General features: G+C 32.5%; 2 protein-coding genes across 2 annotated transcripts in view; both read left to right on the forward strand.

Moving 5' to 3' along the window:
- The window catches only part of LOC145312307 (uncharacterized), a 35,224-nt gene extending 16,504 nt beyond the window's left edge, over positions 1-18,720 (forward strand). Inside the window, exons 3-8 of the mRNA XM_080151550.1 lie at positions 4,585-4,672; positions 15,372-15,787; positions 16,137-16,247; positions 16,755-16,820; positions 17,094-17,181; positions 18,589-18,720. Of these exons, the coding sequence (XP_080007676.1) occupies positions 4,585-4,672; positions 15,372-15,787; positions 16,137-16,247; positions 16,755-16,820; positions 17,094-17,181; positions 18,589-18,720 (901 nt within the window). The remainder of the gene's footprint in view (positions 1-4,584; positions 4,673-15,371; positions 15,788-16,136; positions 16,248-16,754; positions 16,821-17,093; positions 17,182-18,588) is intronic.
- The window catches only part of LOC145334369 (CD151 antigen-like), a 93,950-nt gene that overhangs the window by 61,006 nt on the left and 12,387 nt on the right, over positions 1-20,557 (forward strand). The gene's annotated exons all lie outside the window — the stretch shown is intronic.

The raw sequence follows: 20,557 nt of genomic DNA on the forward strand, positions 1-20,557 counted from the left end.
TTAGGTAAAGTACGATATCAGATTTGGAATCTCCAATGAATATCCAGGTGAAAGAAAAAAAATTGGTTGAAATTGGTCAATAAACAAGAAAGTTGTGTTTAATGGTTCAAAGATTAATTTTAGGTAAACTCCAACCAAACTAGAAGCGATCATGACAAGTTTAGTGATTTTTTAACTTAATAATTTGAAAAATTTATTTTTATTGATTTTCCCTTTTTTTAAAAAAATTCAATTTTCCTCGAAATCTGAGAATGGTAATTAATCAAAGGAATTTATTGAAAAAATATATGTGAAAAAATCACTAAAATTTCAAAAAATCTTGAAGCCGGCTGCAATTTTATATATGGAGTTTTACTATATAAATACTAAGAAATTTTACTTAATAGCATATATTCTCTCGTTTTCGAAGCCACTTTTTTTCACAGCCGGCTTCAAAGTAATATATGTAAATATTATTAAATTGCTGGTGTGCAGACCCTGATCCCAGGTATAAAATTTCTAAGAATTATGTATTTAAATCCTCTAAATCTGAGGGGGATAACCAACGCTTTACAACCAACATATTTAGGAATTTTCCTCAATACGGAGACAGATATTGTAGCCCTATATAAAGTAACTAGCGGCGCCCCCTAGAGGCCTCTAGGGGCACTTGAGGAGGGGGAGTCGAATTTGATAACCCAATTTCTTATTTTAGATTTAAAAGAAAAAGTTTTAAAAATATTCTGGGGGGTGGAATTTTTTTTTTTGGGGGGGGTATTTTTCATTTTTGCGGGGGTTGGGGGTGTCCCACCCCTCACGACAATAGTTATAAACCTTCCCGGGACCTATGAGAAGCTACCCTGTTAGGGAGAACCCGATCGGTTCAGCGGTTAGCGAGATCCTCCGGTACAGACACACAGACAGACACACAGATACACAAACATCCTGTTACTTTAGTATAAGGATAGGATGTCTCTCTGTCTACAGAAAAATCCGGCTAACCGTCTTCACAATGAAGCTTCTCATATGTCTGGGAAAGGTTTATAACCATTTTTGGGGGGAGGGTACCATCAGCCTCCCAAGAGAAATCGCCCCTTAAAAAATGACCAAAATGTTTGTTTGATTATCTGTCCAATGCAGTGGTCTGTCTGCGTGTCTCTTTCATAAAGTCATATATTTTTCCTAATTTCTAAAAAAAAACATTTATCTAATAAGCAATGATAATTAGGTTAATAATTAATGCAGCAATAATGACCTTGAAGCAGTTTAAATTAAAAAGAGCTGTAATTTGTAAGTAATACAGTTATAGACTAAAAATCAATGTATTTTATTTTGTCAATGATAGTTGAATTTAGCCTATTCTTCAGATTATCAGTAAATCATGAACGATGAATAACGACATTAATGATTAATCATTAAGTTATACGGACAAAGTGACATACTGACAAACCTTGTTGTTGATTAGCTGCGCTACTAAAATGGAATACATACCTATATTTTGTATTTTGTACAAGTAACAAGTTCTGAGTATTGGTCTCTTTGTCGAGACCTTAAGATTTTCCATAATTTAGGCAACTTTCACACAACTTTAAATGTCAATATCCACCAAAGCGAAGCTCATCAAAACAGACGGACAAACGAACATTAACAAACAATTAGTTAATTTGACATTTTAAAAAAGCAAAATATTATTTCGAAATGTGATCACAAAATTTATGTAAAAATGCTATATTTGATATTGACTTACGTTCGTTGTAGACTTGGTTGTTTTAGGAATCGCATTTCACACTTTTTAAAAAGGTAGTTGGACAACCATTAGACGGACAGACGGGCCCTAATTTACCCTAATTGTAGAAAAGCTTCGTTTTATATGAATTTTCTCACTTTAGCACATACTTACAATAAAGAAAGAAAACGGTACAAGTTTTAAAAGATTAGAACTATCAGCGACGTTTTAGGATAAACATAAGCTTTACCGAGTAAATCGATTTAAAATCAGACAAACTAAATGAAAGGTACACTCATCATAAATTAGCTTAATTACTATAAATTTTTTGACTGGCGGAAAGTCGGAGGCAAAATAGTTCTTTTCACTTCCCTAATCAACAATTACTATAATAAAAATATATTTTTTTAAATTGAATATATTTCTCTTTCATATCTTATGTTTAAATTAATCTTAAACTTTTGTTTGAAACTAATTTACATAACATAAGATTAAAATAGAAAATGAATGAATTTTTAAGCTAAGAAGAAACGCAAAAGTGTTTAAACATTCATGGTAGATATTATGTAGATATTCGTTCTGGTAGTTCCACTTATCATAAGTTTCAAACTACAAACAGTAAGACATTCTAATTATTATGTAATATATAGTTTTTCTTTGGAACTTCAACGAAGCAGCTTACAGTGTCTAATGGAAATGACGTTATACAATACAAATGACCAATGAAAGGCCAGTATACAATGAAATTGACCAATGGTAAAGTATGTACTGGCCTAACATTGGTAATTTGTCTTGTATGACGTCATTTTTATGAGGCACTATAAACTACTTCAACTTCAACGTAAAAACATTTTACAAACCACGCTTGGTTTTTTATTAAATGAATAAGTTGGGGTACAATGTTTGGCACTTTCGATATAAGTAAATGATAATAAAAAACCCATAGAATGCGATAATAACTTCAGAAAAATCGAAGAAAATAGTTTTCATACTTAATTAACGTTTTTAAGTTTTTCTTCAAAAAGTTTAGATAAGATGCCTTTAAATGTCGTCTATGATTTTGTCAGGGATAAAAATGTAACTTTAAAATAAGAATTACAACATATTTTTTCAATTAGTACAAAGTAAAATTTTGAACATTTTATTGATCAGTATATTTTTAAAAATGTGAAGTAGAAACCTGAATATTTTATCATGAAAATTGTGTTATGATTTGATTGTCTGCTAGATTACAAGAAAAAAGATACTGACAGTACTTGTTGGTTCTTTAAAAAAAATTAGGTAGATTACTTTCAGAACCCCTCTTTTTGCAACGTTATTTCAATAGAACAGAGCCGTAGTCTTAGTGTACTCAATATCTAGACAGCCAACCATTATTTTAGAATTGTTCAATTTTTTTAACTTCTGTTAAAAACAGAATTAATGGTATTTTTGTAAATATTATACCTCCAAGAAATGGCTATACTCCCCAATCATATGTTGTGTGATATTTAAGAGGAATTATTTTGATATAATGTCATTAAAATATTCGTTGAAAAAAGTGCTATTCTAGCTTATACTTTACATTTTAATGTGTATGATAATTCAAATAAAAGATAAGAAGATTTATATTATATTTAATTGTTATAATTATAAAGAAAAACCTGGAAACAGTAAAAAACTGACTTTATTTTATTGACGTAGGGAAAATTTTGTCAAATATTTGAATAAAAAAACAATATACAACAAAACAAACTATTTTTAATATAGTCACAAAAAGGCTTAATGAGTTTAGGAAATATTTCATTCACTAATCATGTCATTTAAACTCTATTACACAGAATACAATGTAAAAAGATGTTCTCATTTTAATTTTAAGTAATTTCAAATGCATTTTAATACCTTTTAATGATTTATTTTTTGAAACATCTTTTTATAAAATGTTATTGATTTTTGAAGTTATATATTAGAATGTTTTTAAATTTTGTTAACATTTTGTTTTAAATGTAGAAAATTGGTAATTCTAAACATTCAAAAAATGATTTTATTAAATTTTCATCACTTAAATTGCATGTTTGATGAAATTTTCAATTGATAATTCAAGAAAAACCGTTTAAGTTTTATTATATTTTACTTTGAATTGTTAAAAAAATATATTATTGTCAAAAAAGGAGAAGTTATGTTTTCCTCAAAAAAAGACCAAAAACATGAAAATTAACACGTGTAATGAGAATTTTTTTCTTTCAGGTTTAATTTTAAGTAATTATTGATATTTTTTGTAAAAAGGATTTTATATAAAAAGTTTTATAACTTGAGTTAAGTAGTTGTGCTAAAAAAGGTTGCGAATTTATGCAATTTTCTTGCCAAAAAAATTTTCTAGGATTTTAAAAATAGCAAAGGGTGTTATTAGACGTACTTACAGATACAATTGCTAGGTCATTTTGGCCAAACACTAAAATAAAGTTTTTACATCTGAGGGTCCAGCCGTGAAACCATATTACCAAAAAGCAAATTTATAATAGCTTACTAAACGTATTAAAAGCTTCCCTATTAAGACGAAATAATTTTATCCGGCGTTAAGCGGGTTCATTTTGGTGAAAACAGAAAGAGTACATGAGTTTATGAGGGATCGGAAGCCGCGCCTTAGCCGCGCATAAGCCTCAGTTTTAAACCTGCTTGTGAGCAGAAAAAGAAATTTTTGAAAGAAGGATTGTCTACTAAAGAGACAGTTTTATACATCCAGCTAAATTTTATAGTGATAAAATGACGATTTCACTGAGGCTTACACGCGGCTTACGCGCGGCTTCCGATCCCTGGTTTATATATTGCATTTTAGTTAGTTTGTGTAAATAACGCATAAATTTTGAAAAATGAAAATTTTATGAATGTAATTATTGTAGGCGAGGAGTTGAGCATGATAAATTAGCCAGCAAAGAAACTCTCAATGTTTACAATGATTCAAACAACCATGGAGATGATCTTTATCAGGTCAGTACCTTACCAATACCCAATTTTTTTACCAATACCCCCATCAAAAAAAATAATAATTTCAGATTATCATCCTTATACTAAAGTAACAGGATGTTTGTCTGTTTGTTGTCTGTGTGTCTGTGTATCTGTGTGTCTCGAAGGATCTCGCTAACCGCTGAACCGATCGGGTTCTCCTTTACAGGGTAGCTTCTCATAAGTCCCGGAAAGGTTTATAACTATTTTCTTGGGGGGTGGGACACCCCCAACCCTCCCAAAAATGAAAAATACCCGCCCCCTCCCCTCCAAAAAAAATGATAAGGGGGCACCCCCCCCAAAAAAAAAAATTTCCACCCCCCAAAATATTTTTTTACTTTTTCTTTTAAAATCTAAAATAAGAAATTGGGTTATCTAATTCGACTCCCCCCTCCTCAAGTGCCCCTAGAGGCCTCTAGAGGTGTAGCCGCTAGTATCATATAAAGTACTATAGTTTTTAGTCTGTAGCTTAAGATATCGAAAACTAATGAACCGATTAAGTTCTCCATTTTAAGGAAAGCTTAATAATCAATTAGGTCCTAAGATAGTAATAATAAACGAAATAAAGAAGATATATTTATAGAGGGAATATCTTTTGAATAAGATTTTTCTTGGGTGGTGGCTTTAATGATCCCCTAGATGCCTCTAGGGCTAAGCCGCTAGTTGATTATATTAAAATAGATAACACATAATCTAATTTTTAAAAATGAAAATATAATTCTTTTGCATTTCTTCCTAGTTAAAAAAAAAGCTATAAGAGCAAGGGGAGTGAAAAAAATAATAAACATAAAAGACTGCAAAAGAAGTTCTAACATAATATTTCAAAACCAATTTTTAACAAGAACGATATCCTTCACCAGAAAAAAAACATAATTTGAACAAGCGGTGCTTTTCCTCAAAGGGCCTGTAAATGCAAGTAAGGGGTCAGTATTTTTATCCAATAACTACCCATCTTAAAAGTTAATTCTCGAAAGGCACAGGTAGTTCGGGGCTAGAGAAAACGCGCATTTAAAAAAAAAACTTTGCGCTCAATTCACAATATTAGACCATATTACACTCGATTTTATTAGCCACGACTAAGTCTCAAATCTAAAGAGAGTTCGTCATATTTAGATTTGGTTTAGACTTCCAGAACATTTTTAAAGTTATAAAAGTAAATTTTCCTGAGTAAATTAGAGGTGGCTAACGCATCTAAAATTTTCTTCTTATCCTACAGAATGTCCTTTTCATCTAAAGGTTAGACGTTCAGACGAGCAAACAAGCCCTAGAATAGAAAAACTTTGCTGCTAAGCAAAAAAGAAGAAGGCAAACTTTTATGCACCAAAAAGAAAGGAATACATGCAGAAAATAAATTAAAATTAAGCATGGTTAGAAAACTTTTCACCCTAACTTAGAGTATTTTATTCTATATAAGGATGTTTGTCATTTAAGACCTCAGATACGGCTTGGATGCCTTTTCATTACTGTTCATAACATAAGATTCTTCTGACGTTTTCCATCGTGGTGCCTTGTTGAGATCTGATACCCTTCCCCCTGCTTATTTTTTTTAATAAATCGAAAATAAGGGGGAATCTGGTTAGGTAAGGTTATATTGGACACTGGGTAGACCTGCAGGGTTAGGACACCGCATGTAAAGGCCCTGTAAAGTAAGAGCCCTCCTTAATTGTAAATTTTAAGTTTCAAATTGCAATGAGTCTTAATTGCTTTGTTCTAAACATAAGTGTCCAAACTTTTCAGCCAATAATTTAAATCTACAGTATTTTTATGGTCCATTGTCCCTTAAGATCCCTAAATGAAAAAAGAGTAGAATAAAATAGAAGATTTGGAAAGGGCTGAGGGCTCATGCACATGTATAAATGAGTAGGTAAACATATGATCTATTTATTATATAATTGGGGTAACTAACTACAGACATTTAAAATGATTCCTTGGGTTACTCAACTCCTTAAATAACAATAATGTTTATATCTGGAATAGCCAGATACTGGTGTATTTTTACTGTGATACATGAGATTCATAGAAACCAGCCTTACTGTTTGACCCAATTTCTAGCAGAAACTTTGTTTGATTTGTGCAATTTCATAGACAAGGATAAAAACTCTAAAAAAATCCTTGAAAAAAACGGAAATCAATGTGAAAAACATTTTAATAAATCTTTTGGCCATTTAACTTTACATTATTATATGACAATAGATAAAAGTGGTCTTTATTGACATAATAGTGTGTGCTATTTTTCTAAAAACATTTCAAAAAAGCATATATACGACTTTAAATTGGTCTTAGTTGACATATTACTTGAAGTAAATACTGGCTGTTCCTATTTCTGAGCACCATACTATCAATCCCATACCAAGGATACATGGATGATTAATTGGATGAAGATTTTTCCAAACATTTATCTTTTTTTTAAATGGTATCAAAAAATGGCATAAAATCTTGAAATGAAATGAAATGAAATAAAATATTTATTTTATGACACATACAAAAAAATATATATACATTACATGGTATAATCACAAACAAACAATAAAATTGATCATGATTACTTATAGTTTAATAATAAAGATAATAGTATTCACATTCAAAATTCGTGTCAAAGGACTAATTAATCTCTCTCGAGGTAATATTAAGTAGCCTTTGCAGATAAGAAAAAAATGATAAAAAAATATAATAGATAACATGAAGCTTAATTATTTAAAATAAGAACTTACGCATTATATATGATGGGGATTATAATGTGGAATTGTAAGGAAGGGAATTGGAGGGGAAAGTAACATGATGTGTGTTTGTAATATTGACTATAAACATTTATAATTAATATGAGGGGTAAATCAGTGAAGACTTGTAGAACAGACAGAATAAATGTTTTACATTCTTAGGTGGCAAGAACGGCAAAGAAGTCTATAACATGTTATGTCTATTTTTGCTAGAAGGCATTTTTTTAGCTTACTCTTAAATTGATTTAGGTTTAAGGCATTTTTTATATTATCACGGTCGTCAAAACTGTTCCATATCTTTGGAAATGAACAAATAGGAAGCCTCTCTACTAAGTTAATTCGAGAAAAGGGGACAGTTAAATTATTATTGTTTCTCAAAACGAAGTTACCATTTAATTCACCTCGTCTAGGCCACATATTATTAAAAGACCTTGGCAACAAATTATTTTTGTACTCATACATAAATTTTAGTTTGAAGTAATGAGCTAGAGATTCAAAGGGTAAAATATTGAGATTTTTAAATAAAGGACTAGAATGGCTATAGTAGGTTGCTTGCTTAATACATCTTACAGCCATTTTTTGTTTAGTGATTATGCCAGTAAGATTTGTGGGTGATGCCCATGAGTAGATAAGGATTCCATAAACTAAATGACAATGAAAAATAGAGTAATATAGAGCTTTGAGAGCTTTTTCAGTGAGTAGACCTTGACATTTTCGGAGACAAAATAATGATTTAGAGAGCTTTTTGTTTAATTCATTTATATGAACCTTAAAATTCAAGGCTGGATCCAAATAAATACCCAAGAATTTTATAGCTGGAATATCACTTTCATGGTTGACAAAGTCAATTCTATGTCTAAGTAAAGGGTTAGGGTTAAGGGTATTTGGATCATTATCATCAAAATATAGATTGATTTCATTCCATGGAATAAGGGAGGGAGTAGGATAAAATATAGTGAATTTTGTTTTGTTGGGATGTAAAGACATTTGATTAGCCCTAAACCACTGGGAAATATTTTTGAGTTCTGCATTAACAAATTCAACAAGCTCATTTAGGTTTTTACCAGAGGCTAATATAGTAGTGTCATCACAGAAAAGTAGGACTTTTAAAAGTGTTGACTTAGGCAAGTCATTAAAAAATATAAGAAACAAAATAGGACCTAATATGCTACCTTGAGGCACTCCACTATCTATCTCTAATGGATCAGAGTCAAAAAGGCCAAATTTAACAAATTGATTTCTACCTGTTAAATATGATTCAGACCAATTAAGCAAGTTCCCATTAATACCAAATTTCTGTAGCTTCATAAGAAGAGTATTTTTAGGCACACAATCAAATGCTTTGCGAATATCACAAAAAATTCCAATAGTATACTCCTTATTATTCATAGCTTTACTTACATGATTGAGTAAATGAATCATAGGATGATATGTTGAATTATTTGCCTGGAATCCAAATTGAAGTTCATCAATAAGATTATTATCAGAAAGATAAGCTTGCAAATTAATGGCAATGAACTTTTCTAGGATTTTTGAAAAAATAAGAAGAAGAGAAATTGGCCTGTAATCATTAGGATTGAAAGGATCTCCGCCTTTTTTGAAGACAGCTGTTACTTTAGCCATTTTGAATTGTTCAGGTACAGAGCCAAGTTCAATTGATTTATTGAAAATATGACATAAAGGATCTAGAATTTGTGAAACGACTTTTTTCAATAAAAAAGATGATATTCCAAGGTAGTCACAGGATTTTTTTAGGTCAAAATTATTAACAATTTCAGTTATAATTGCAGGTGTGATTGGGGGAATGTTAAATAGGTTGCCAGATTCTTCAAGATAATAGTTAGGGGATCTCTCAGTAGGGGGTATAGCCTGTCGAATGTTAAAAGCAATGCTAGAAAAATGCCTATTAAATGCCTCTCCTATGTTCTTATCACCAATGATCTCATTACCATCAACAATAATCTTATTAGTTGAAAATTTTCTTTTTGAATTCAAACCAGCGACATCTTTAATAATTTGCCAACTCTTTTTAAGATTGTTTTGGTTGGAGACAAGTAGATTACTATAATATAACTTTTTTGCAGTTTTCAGAACTTTGTTATACACGTTTTTATATTTAGTATACAATTCCTTATTTTCAGTTGTTGGAACTTTTGCTAATCTAGATTGTAATTCAAATTTCTTATTCCTAGACCTTAATATGCCTTTGGTCATCCAATTTTGGATCATGTGGTAGTTTTTATTAAATCGAATTTCCTTAACAGGAATATTTCTCTCAAAAGAAGCTTGAAATAAGTTTTGGAAGATAGCATAGCTTTCTGTGGGGTTATTTTTGGCATAGACTTCATTAAAAGACAAATTACTTAAGTCATCTTTAAAGCTTTCAATATTAACGTCAGAAAAATCTCTAGTGGAAATTACTTTTGGGTTTGTCTTATGTTTATTAGTGCTAATAAAATGAAAAGTTGAGAAATGGTCGCTCAAATAAGTAGTTATTACTCCAGAAACCATTTGATCCTTAATATCATTTGTCCAGATGTGGTCAATAAGCGTAGCTGTATTGTTATGGGCTGAGACTCTTGTAGGGTTAGAGATCAGCTGCAGGAAGCCAGCGCTAAAAAGCATGCTGACAAAATCAGCTGTATAATTATGTACATTGTAAGCAAACAAATCTAAATTAAAGTCTCCACAAAGAATTGCTTTACATTTTCGCTCCGTGATAGAGTCTAAAATGCCTTGAAAATGTTCCAGAAATAACTCTATTTGCATATTAGGTGTAAGATTGTTTAACCCAGTGCTAGGGGGTCTGTAGAAATTACCAATAACAAGTTTTTTCCTGTTGCTAAACTCCAATTCTATGAACAAACTTTCAATATTTTTTTCATGAAAAATAGAATACTCATTTAGAACAGAAAAATTTAAAGATTTGTTAATATAGAAAGCCACGCCTCCACCCATAAAAGTTGTTCTTGTTTTAAATAGAATAGGATGATATAAAGATATTTCAAAAATGGATGGAATAACAATGGAATAACATTCTTGTAAACAAATGATGTCAAAAATAACCCCTTTCTCTTTCCAAAAATGAATTAGATCAGAAAGGCTAGAAAATTTAGAATTAATAGATTGAATATTTAAACTGAGGATAGAAATGTTTTTTGAATTTTTAAATTTTTCACAAAATTTATCAGGAGAATAGTATGAGCTCTGTATGTCTAATTCTCGATAAATATCAACCTCTTCATTTTCTTCAAAAAGCAATCGGTGAAAATTGTTGTTACTTAGATTGTCTGTCCCAAATCTGTGAAATGATTCATTCATTTATAATAAATCCAATGTATGAAGAAATAATATACAAACACACAAACCAAAGGTAAGAAAGGATAGAGAGGGGGTGCAGGGAAAGGAGGGACTGGATAGGGGTGGGAAAAAGGGGGAGGGGGGTGAAAGTCATAAATACATACAGGTGTACAAGGGGTGTAGGGGTTGTAAGAAGGGTAGGAGAATGGGAGGGGGTAGGTATAGATCTTACACTTCCGGTAATACGGACAATTTTTACTATTTTTCATATCCTATATTTGGGGTGTCCAACAAATTTTAAAATATTAAAATCATTAAAGAAAAACAAATGTTTTTTAGAAGAGGTATAAAAGATAGTTTGTATGGTACTGAATAAAATCCTAATTATTATAATAAAATATTTTTTTTAACTAGAGCTAAAATTATTGTATATTGAGAAAAAAACAGAGGAATCAGATAAGAATTAATGCTAAATTTAGGAGAAAAAAATAGGTTTTTTTTATCTAAAAGAAGATTCTTGTAGGAATATGTTGATATATCTAATCTTTAAATGAATTTACATTAAAGGTAGAGCAGGCAAGATCATTATCATTTGGCAATAGACCTTCACCTTTTTCAATTTCACCTTTTGTAGCTCCATTCTTTACCTCCTGCCAGCTGCTTTCCCCTGAATCCTTATGTTCTCCTTGGGCTCCACCAGCATGCTGTCCATCCCGACCAGAAAACTGTCCACCACGCCCTCTACCACGTCCTCCAGGAACACCTCCACGTCCACCAGGAACACCTCCACGTCCAGCTGGCACTCCACTACGTCCACCATGTCCAGATGATTGGCTCCAAGGCCCTCCATTGCCTCTAACTGGGCCCTTAGATCTCAGTTGGCGATTATTTGTAGGAAGATCTGCTCTACTTTTTCTGGAGGGTGATGAGTCATTGTGGGAGGCAACAGCTTTGTCAACCTCTGCTCTGGGATCTGTCCTTATATCCTCAACAAAGAATACCTCTGAGAACCCAGCTCCAGTTTCATTAGACTCCTCACCTTTGCTGTCAGCCAGAGAGAATCTCAGGTTCCCATCAAATGCCCAAGCAGCCTTAACCCTAGGGTCTTGTTTCAGGGCCATCAGATATTTATGGTTCATTGCTGTAAGATCAGGAAATGCAGAATAAAATTTAACACCCATTGTTGTCTCTGCTGCCGTTGGATTTGGCATAAATTTTCTCTTATATTTGAGAAACAGATTTCTCATATACCTTGACATGAATCTTATGATGATAGTTCTTGGAAGATTATCTCGTTTTTTACCAACAAAATGACCATTTGAAAGGAGATCAAAAACTTTAGGAACAGAGTCAATCTTTGTAGGGCCCCATTCTGTGTTCACATCAGTGTCTTCAGGCTTTGGGGTAAGCTTCCTCAGCACAGGCTCAATGATAGCATTGTAGGCAGTAGTTATGCATGCCTCATCAGCTCCCAATTTCTTAACTAGCTCAGAAAAGACAGATAGCCCATGAATTCTAATGGTCCAATTGCGATTATACTGCTCATTACTGTTGCAGTATAACTTTAAATCACTGCAACATTTTTTGAGGTTTGACTTATCCAGAGATATTTTTGAATCACTTTTGTTAGCATTGCATAACAGTTCTTTTAGTTTTTCTGGCGTCACTTTATTGTCAATGAGAATTTTAGTTAAATCCCCAATATTACTATCACTTTGTTGTTGTTCAACTTGATTTGTAGCCATTGTTAAAATAGAAAATTGTTGGACACCCTGTCACCAATAATTTCTATTTATAGGTCATACGGGATATGTTTATTGCACGTCCGTTCAGTCTGGCGGTCAACTATCTTAATTATACAAAGATCTCTTAATATTAAAGACTAATTAGTGATGTAGTAGGATTTATTGGATACACCTAATGCTCAATTTAAAAAAAATATCTAAAGGTATAAAGTAAATAATTGATTTCCATTGACTTTACCCTTTCTTCCTGATCCCAGGGATTTAAAAGGATAAGATAAGGACCAAAAAATTTATATAAATCTTCAATGCTAATACACAAATTCTGTTTATTACCTGTTGTTTTCAATTGAATTGTTTGGACACACAACGTAACCAATCAATCAAAATTCAATTAAAAGTCCGCAAAGTTGTAGAGCCAACGAATAAAAAAACGTTATTTTAAAGACTTTGGGAACTATAATAATAAACGGACGAATGTTCCCTTTCTCCCTGATTATGACCATAATAATCCTTATACTAAAGTAACAGGATGTTTGTATGTTTGTTTGTCTGTGTGTCTGTACCGAAGGATCTCGCTAACCGCTGAACCGATCGGATTCTCCTTAACAGGGTAGCTTCTCATAGGTCCCAGGAAGGTTTATAACTATTTTCTTGGGGGGTGGGAAACCCTCAACCCCACCAAAATTAAAAATACCCCCCCAAAAAAAAATTTGTTTACACCCCCCAAAATATTTTTTAAAAATTTTCTTTTAAAATCTAAAATAAGAAATTGGGTTATCAAATTCGACTCCCCCATCCTCAAGTGCACCTAGAGGCCTCTAGGGGCGTAACCGCTAGTTATATAAAAGACATCTTGTTGCAATCTATGACAGGGATAAAGAAAGATAATTTAGTGAAATGACCAATATTAGTTCTAGTGATGAATCCCTCCAACTTTGAAGGACATAAGAAGTCTAAAGCACAAAAACTATTCTAAAACTAGCCACAACGCCCCATTGCATAATTCTATTTTTAAAGGGACTAGAAAAACTGCTTAAAACGATTCCAAGACTTAAATCAGAAAATGAAATAGCCTATAATCATCAAAGGACCTATGTAAATCTTACTTAGAATAGAGAACAAATCAGTTAGGTATCTACTGAGATCTTAAGCTTCAGACAAAAAAAAGTAATATTTCATATAAATAGGATTTCTAGAAAAAGGCTTACCTTCCTTTAGAAAAGTAATTATAGAGATGATACATGTATAAAATCTTTTTTCATTATTCTAGTAATTGCCTTTTAATATTATTGTTCTATCACGTCAAAATTGGATCAAAAAGGCTAAAATGTCATATTTTTAAAAGCGAAGCTTTTCTATAATTAGGGTCGGTCCGTCCGTACGTCCGTCCGTAACGGATAGTTTTTTTTGTTAATTTAGGCATGTTAGAATTGTCCTATCGATTTTAAATTTTGCATTGTGATTCCTTTAATAGTTAGGTACGATTTAGAAAGCGTAGCAACTCTATAATCATCACCAAAATGTCCGTACGTCCATTTTAAACATGTTGATTTTTTTACTTTTTTAACAACAAATTTTTATGTGATCTAATCATCCGATTGATCTGATTTTTGGTATATTGATTCCTGGGACAACAAAGTATAATGTAATAAGCGAAGCAACTCTATAATCAAGTCCTAAAAATGTAAGTATGTCCATAAACTATTAAACATTATCCTGAATCAAGCAGTTTTTCAACAAATTTACTTACAATTTTGCTTTGACTCTTATACATTTATATTATGATTATTCAGTTCTGACACTATACAAGTGTTAATGTCCGTTTAACCTACAGTTTCAGTGCTTCGCTTTTATGGATGTTGTCATCCTTGTTACTTTTTAAATCCCTGTAGACTTTTATCTTTTTTTGAACTATAGCATTGCTAGAAAAATTATTCCTGTCCGAGATTGCAAACATCTTTGCTTGTTGGGGAGTGTAGAAACTTTGCTTGGTTATATATTATTGGATTACTGTCAGAATTTACAAGATTTGTACTCCATAGTACAGATAAGAATGCTGCGTTCCTGGACAAAAATGTTCTAAAAATACGAATACTGCAGACTTGACAGTACTATAGTCTGTTTACATGAGAATCCTATCTGCCCCTTCTTACATGATAATTGATTTTTAAAATTGTAAAAGTTCATTATCTCATTGTAATTTATTCTATTGATAGAAACACAACTTACATTTTGCGAATTTATAGAATTAAAAAGGGGGGGGGGGGGTATGCCCACCTTAGAAGAATAAAACTATAATTTTTTTCTGTTTATTTTCAAACAATGATATTTGTTTAACAAAAATGTATACAATTTTTTTAAATACTTCTTTTATGAGAGAAACTCCTTATAAATTTACAAAATTCATTCATCCCATCTGTACAAAACTGGGATATAAGCCTGTACGCCTACGGCCAAGTACTACTTAGATGCCATAATTTTATGATTTCTAAGTAGATTAGTTTTAGGTTAACCTACTTACTCTTACTGTTCCAATTTCAAATGATTATTTATTTAGAGTCTGGAAAACTAAACTTATTAAAGCTAAACTTAAAAGCTTAAAAGATGAATATGTAACGTACTAAATGCTATTGCTACATACTTTATTTAAAGCTTTAATTATAATATTTCAATCATTTTAAATAACAGGATCTCGCTAACCAAAAAACTAAGATGATTCTTACAGGTCAAGAGAAGGTTTTTAAATATTTAGGGAGAGGTTACCTCAACCCTTTCAATAGAAATCGCCCCTGAAAAAAAAATACCCCCGCCCAGAATTGTCTCTTAATTTTCTTGTTAAAATTAACAAGTGGAGGGTCGATTCTTCCCCTTCTTTGGAGGTTTCCTTGAAGTGATATAAAATTTAACTTCTGCTACTTTCAGGTAATTGAGACAAAAGATTGTAAAGGAAAGAACAGCGTTTACGACTCTACAGTTCACTCAGTCAGTGCAACTGTCCATTGTTCCAGCAACCAGACGCCAAACAGCTCTGCCCCCAAACCGCCGCCCTCCGAGGCGTCCAACGTGTACCGGCCGTGCAGTCCGCGTCCCATCAGTGCCGCCCCGCCACCCTTGCCCCCCACTGCCTGCAGTATGCCTTCCCCTGTTTGCACCAGCCTGGGCACGAGCATGCAACCCACGTCGCTGGTACAGGCCGGCGTCGTACCAGACAGGTCTAAGCCGCCGTTCGTACCGCCGCCCCGGAAGGATGATTACGCACAAATGTTGAAGCCAAAAATGCAGACTCAGTCGTATGAGTATGAACACTATATGACGAGCACAAAATCTGAAGACGCTAGGCATGGTTTTTATTTACGGTTTTATTAAAATTACTTAAAGTATAGCATATAACAAGGAATTTATGAAGAAGTGCATAAATAACAAAATTAAATATTTTTTTACATCAGTTACATTGAACCTTTTACTAGCTTTATACAAACAAAAAACGTTTATCGTTTATAGATATAATCTACTTTCAAAATAATAAATATTTGAACAGCCAAATAGGTAATGCAATTTTAAAGAGATGAACTTACTGATAAACCCTATAAATTAAATTCATTACAAATGAATGGAAAAATTTAAATTAATTTTTGAAAGCGACATTTGATATATAGACACTGAAATAAAACTACTCCATGGGACTAGATCGTTACTGCCTGCCCACCTTACCTATGATTACCCTCCTACTCACAGAGAAACGATAGAACGATATATCGCCGTGCCGATCAACTCAACCGACCACCTGCTACTCTCAAGGTAAATACTTAAAGATAGTGTCCACGGAAAAAGAAATAAGGGCAGCAAAAATGATATTTTAATATTTTTTTGTGTACCTTTTCTCTTGAACCAACAATGAAACATAGAAAGTACTAAAAGTAGTAAAAAAGGAAAATTGATTTTCCCATAAAATATTGCTGTGCGGACAAAAAAGGTAAAGAGTAGTTTCACTACAAAATAAATGCCTTGTTTGTGTTTAATTAAACTTTTGAAATGTGTTTTTGGGTTAACCGTAAGTAGTGTAAGAAAGTGAGTTAACTAAGTATGAAAATAGAAATGCAAGTTGGTTAAAAACTAAACTGCAAGCTAATACTTTCTTAAGTCTTTACAAGTTATAACAACAAAGTTGACAAAACATCAAATATCAAGAGTTACAAAAAAAAATATACAATTTACCACTCCCAAAGAAAATCTTCCATGGGGTGAGTGTGACCTGGATGGGTATACCCTCCTGATAATGTTTTGAAACATAACTTTTTGTTTTAGTACGGGTACAGGCCAGCAATACCTGGCAGAACCAGTCTCCAGCCTTCTGTCCGCCATGGGAGACAGGTATGCAACACATTTCCATCCGTCTGTTTGTCTCTCTCTCAGATTTAATTTAAAAAGACCGAGCGATAGTAAATAGGTTCAATACAGGACAAAAAAAATATTCTTTTATAATTCTGATTTTGAGTCAAGAATTTGGACTTTTTCAGTTAACTTATGAGAGAACGTTTTTATAAAACTTTGTACCAATATAATTTACAGCCCAACAAACCTTACTCTCTGTAAAATATATAGAAATTATATCATGAGGTGCAAAAATGATTTTTTTATTTTAAGGTCTTATTTGGCCTCTGGAAGTATAAGTAGTGGGAGTCAGTGCTCTTCACTAGTTCAACAGTCACAACAACAACAGGTTGTTCACCAGGTATAGTTTGTATAAGTAGTGGGAGTCAGTGCTCTTCACTAGTTCAACAGTCACAACAACAACAACAGGTTTTTCACCGGGTATAGTTTATTTAAGTAGTGGGAGTCAGTGCTCTTCACTGGTTCAACAGTCACAACAACAACAACAGGTTATTCACCAGGTATAGTTTGTATAAGTAGTGGGAGTCAGTGCCCCTCACTAGTTCAACAGTAAAAACAACAACAACTGGTTATTCACCAGTTATAGTTTGTATAAGTAGTGGGAGTCAGTGCTCTTCACTGGTTCAACAGTCACAACAACAACAGGTTGTTCACCAGGTATAGTTTGTATAAGTAGTGGTAGTCAGTGCTCTTCACTAGTTCAACAGTCACAACAACAACAGGTTGTTCACCAGGTATAGTTTGTATAAGTAGTGGGAGTCAGTACTCTCCACTGGTTCAACAGTCACAACAACAACTACAGGTTGTTCACCAGGTATAGTTTGTATAAGTAGTGGGAGTCAGTGCTCTTCACTAGTTCAGCAGTCACAACAACAACAGGTTGTTCACCAGGTATAGTTTGTATAAGTAGTGGGAGTCAGTGCTCTTCACTAGTTCAACAGTCACAACAACAACAGGTTGTTCACCAGGTATAGTTTGTATAAGTAGTGGGAGTCAGTACTCTCCACTGGTTCAACAGTCACAACAACAACTATAGGTTGTTCACCAGGTATAGTTTGTATAAGTAGTGGAAGTCAGTGCTCTTCACTAGTTCAACAGTCACAACAACAACAGGTTGTTCACCAGGTATAGTTTGTATAAGTAGTGGAAGTCAGTGCTCTTCACTAGTTCAACAGTCACAACAACAACAGGTTGTTCACCAGGTATACATAGTTTGTATAAGTAGTGGGATTCAGTGCTATTCACTAGTTCAACAGTCACAACAACAACAGGTTGTTCACCAGGTATAGTTTGTATAAGTAGAAGGAGTCAGTGCTCTTCACTGGTTTAACAGTCACAACAACAACAGGTTGTTTACCAGGTATAGTTTGTATAAGTAGAAGGAGTCAGTGCTCTTCACTGGTTTAACAGTCACAACAACAACAGGTTGTTTACCAGGTATAGTTTGTATTAGTAGTGGGAGTCAGTGCTCTTCACTGGTTCAACAGTCACAACAACAACAGGTTGTTTACCAGGCATAGTTTGTATTAGTAGTGGGAGTCAGTGCTCTTCACTGATTCAACAGTCACAACAACGACAACAGGTTGTTCACGAGGTATTGCTTGTACAACCGGACAAGGTAGATCGTGTAAAAGCAGATGATCTAATTTGATAAGAAAATCTGTTCAGTGTTCATTTAATTTTTTTATTGGAAAAAAATAATCTAAAATTTTCCTAAACAAGTGAAAACAAAATTTGTTCTTTTTAGAGTACAGAGTATGACAAGCCCCCGCCCCCAGTGCCTGCCCCCACGTATGATCGCCCCTCCCCCCTGGGGGCCTCAAGTAGATCCACATCCAAGCTTTCCATTGACAAGCTAGACTGTGAAACTAAGTTTTAATTAGTCGCAGAGAAGGGCAACTACCTTCTAATTTACTTTGTCAGTCTGTCTGAACGTATGTAAATTAATTTAAACAAGCTGGTAATTTATATTGAATAATTTGGAATTTTAACATTTAAAATTTTTTGTTTAGCTAAGCTACGAATGAATGTTGTCATCCTTGAATATTTGTATAAAATAAGAAATTGTTGTATTTTATTAAAAAAAAAACTTACCAATACTCATACATTAGATATAAAAAATTTGGAATAGATAGTTTATTTGTCAAAACTGCCATTTTTTCGTGTTTTTATCATCAAACAACTAAGTAGAAAAGAAACTATCTGTCCCAAATTTTTAACCCAACATACTTTTAACTTTTTATAAATACAGTCTTTTAATTATTAGATATCAAATCCAGGTTGTTTTTCTCATTCAATTAGCAATAACTTAAAGGAGACCTAACTATAAACTAGAAACATTCTCAAAAATTCACTTATTAATAAATCACAATTAGAATTTAATTTGTTAAAATATTGTTTTTGTTTTTTTTTTCAGCAAAGCTACATTACAAGCACTTACACTTGAGTCAGTCTGTGATGGTTACTTTTTGTTTCATTTTAAATTTACCAGAAATGTGCAGAAGGAGGGTGTAGCAAACATCCTGGCAAAATTAAGTTGGTTGGATACACCGCCTAGGGGTCCACCCCGAAGACACCAATATGCGGTAAAGGTTATATATATATATAGTTACACCCCCTTAAAATTTAAGTGTGTGGGGGGAATATTTGTTTGACCTTTGAGTATTCAGGGGGTTAAACTGATAAAATAACACCCAACCTATTTTGTTGACTGTATTACACCCCCGTCGGTTTTGGTTTAAAGGGGGGTATTAAATTTATTGAGTGCGCTTCGCGCACCTCTTACGCACATGCATTTCACTGTTTCTGACAATTAGTCTTCGACATAGCAATTACATTAACTCCCTAAACGTTAATTGATTTTTTTCCAATTACTCAATAAAAAAAGTTCCATAAGTGTTGCTACTATTAGACACAATCGTTCTTTGAATAAATTGTTAAGTTTTAATCCTAGTGCTTCCGCAAATAATAAAACTTACAATTTGTCAACCCGGATTTACAAATTTTCTCTCTTTTCATTTCATTTTTAATAACCTTATTAAAAATCAAAATAGTTAATTTTATCAAATATCCATTTTTATGTTGTTATAAAAAGTGTTATTAATTTTGAGTAAGACATTAAAGTTTTAATATTTTCGTTTTTTATGTTAAATTGTCAGTGAAATTTATACGTACAAAGTAACATTATGAAACCCGTTGAATTATATATTTCTCAGTAAATTAACAGGGAAAAATAACCTTAGAAATTGTTTATTTTTATACCAGAAATCTCATTATTTTTCAATTTGATTTTCATTGAAGAAGTAAAAAAACTGTTCTGTTTTGTAAAATATTTTCTCGTATTCATTCGAATCCGGTGGATAGGAACCGGTTCTCATGAATACGAAAAAACTATGTCTAGCATCGTATTATATCCAGTTTTCTACGAATATAGAAATGTACAATCATAAGATTAAAACCAGTTTTTTTTTTATCCGGTACCTCGGGGCTAAATTTAATCTTATAATTGTACATTCTATATCCGCGGAAAGCCGTTTATAATACGATACGAGAAATAACTATTAAATACTTTTTTTTCGTAATTCAATATTTCCAAATCCCCAAAAGTAGAGAAAAATGAACAATAACTGCCAATAATGAACTTAAATATGATAATTATACTTAAAACTGATCATTTTAAAATAAATTCCATAATTTTCAGATTCTAATAAAATATA

The sequence above is a fragment of the Acartia tonsa genome, chromosome 2 (genome assembly GCF_053477335.1).
Source record: "Acartia tonsa isolate MP-2025a chromosome 2, ASM5347733v1, whole genome shotgun sequence".
NCBI classification, from domain to species: domain Eukaryota; kingdom Metazoa; phylum Arthropoda; class Copepoda; order Calanoida; family Acartiidae; genus Acartia; species Acartia tonsa.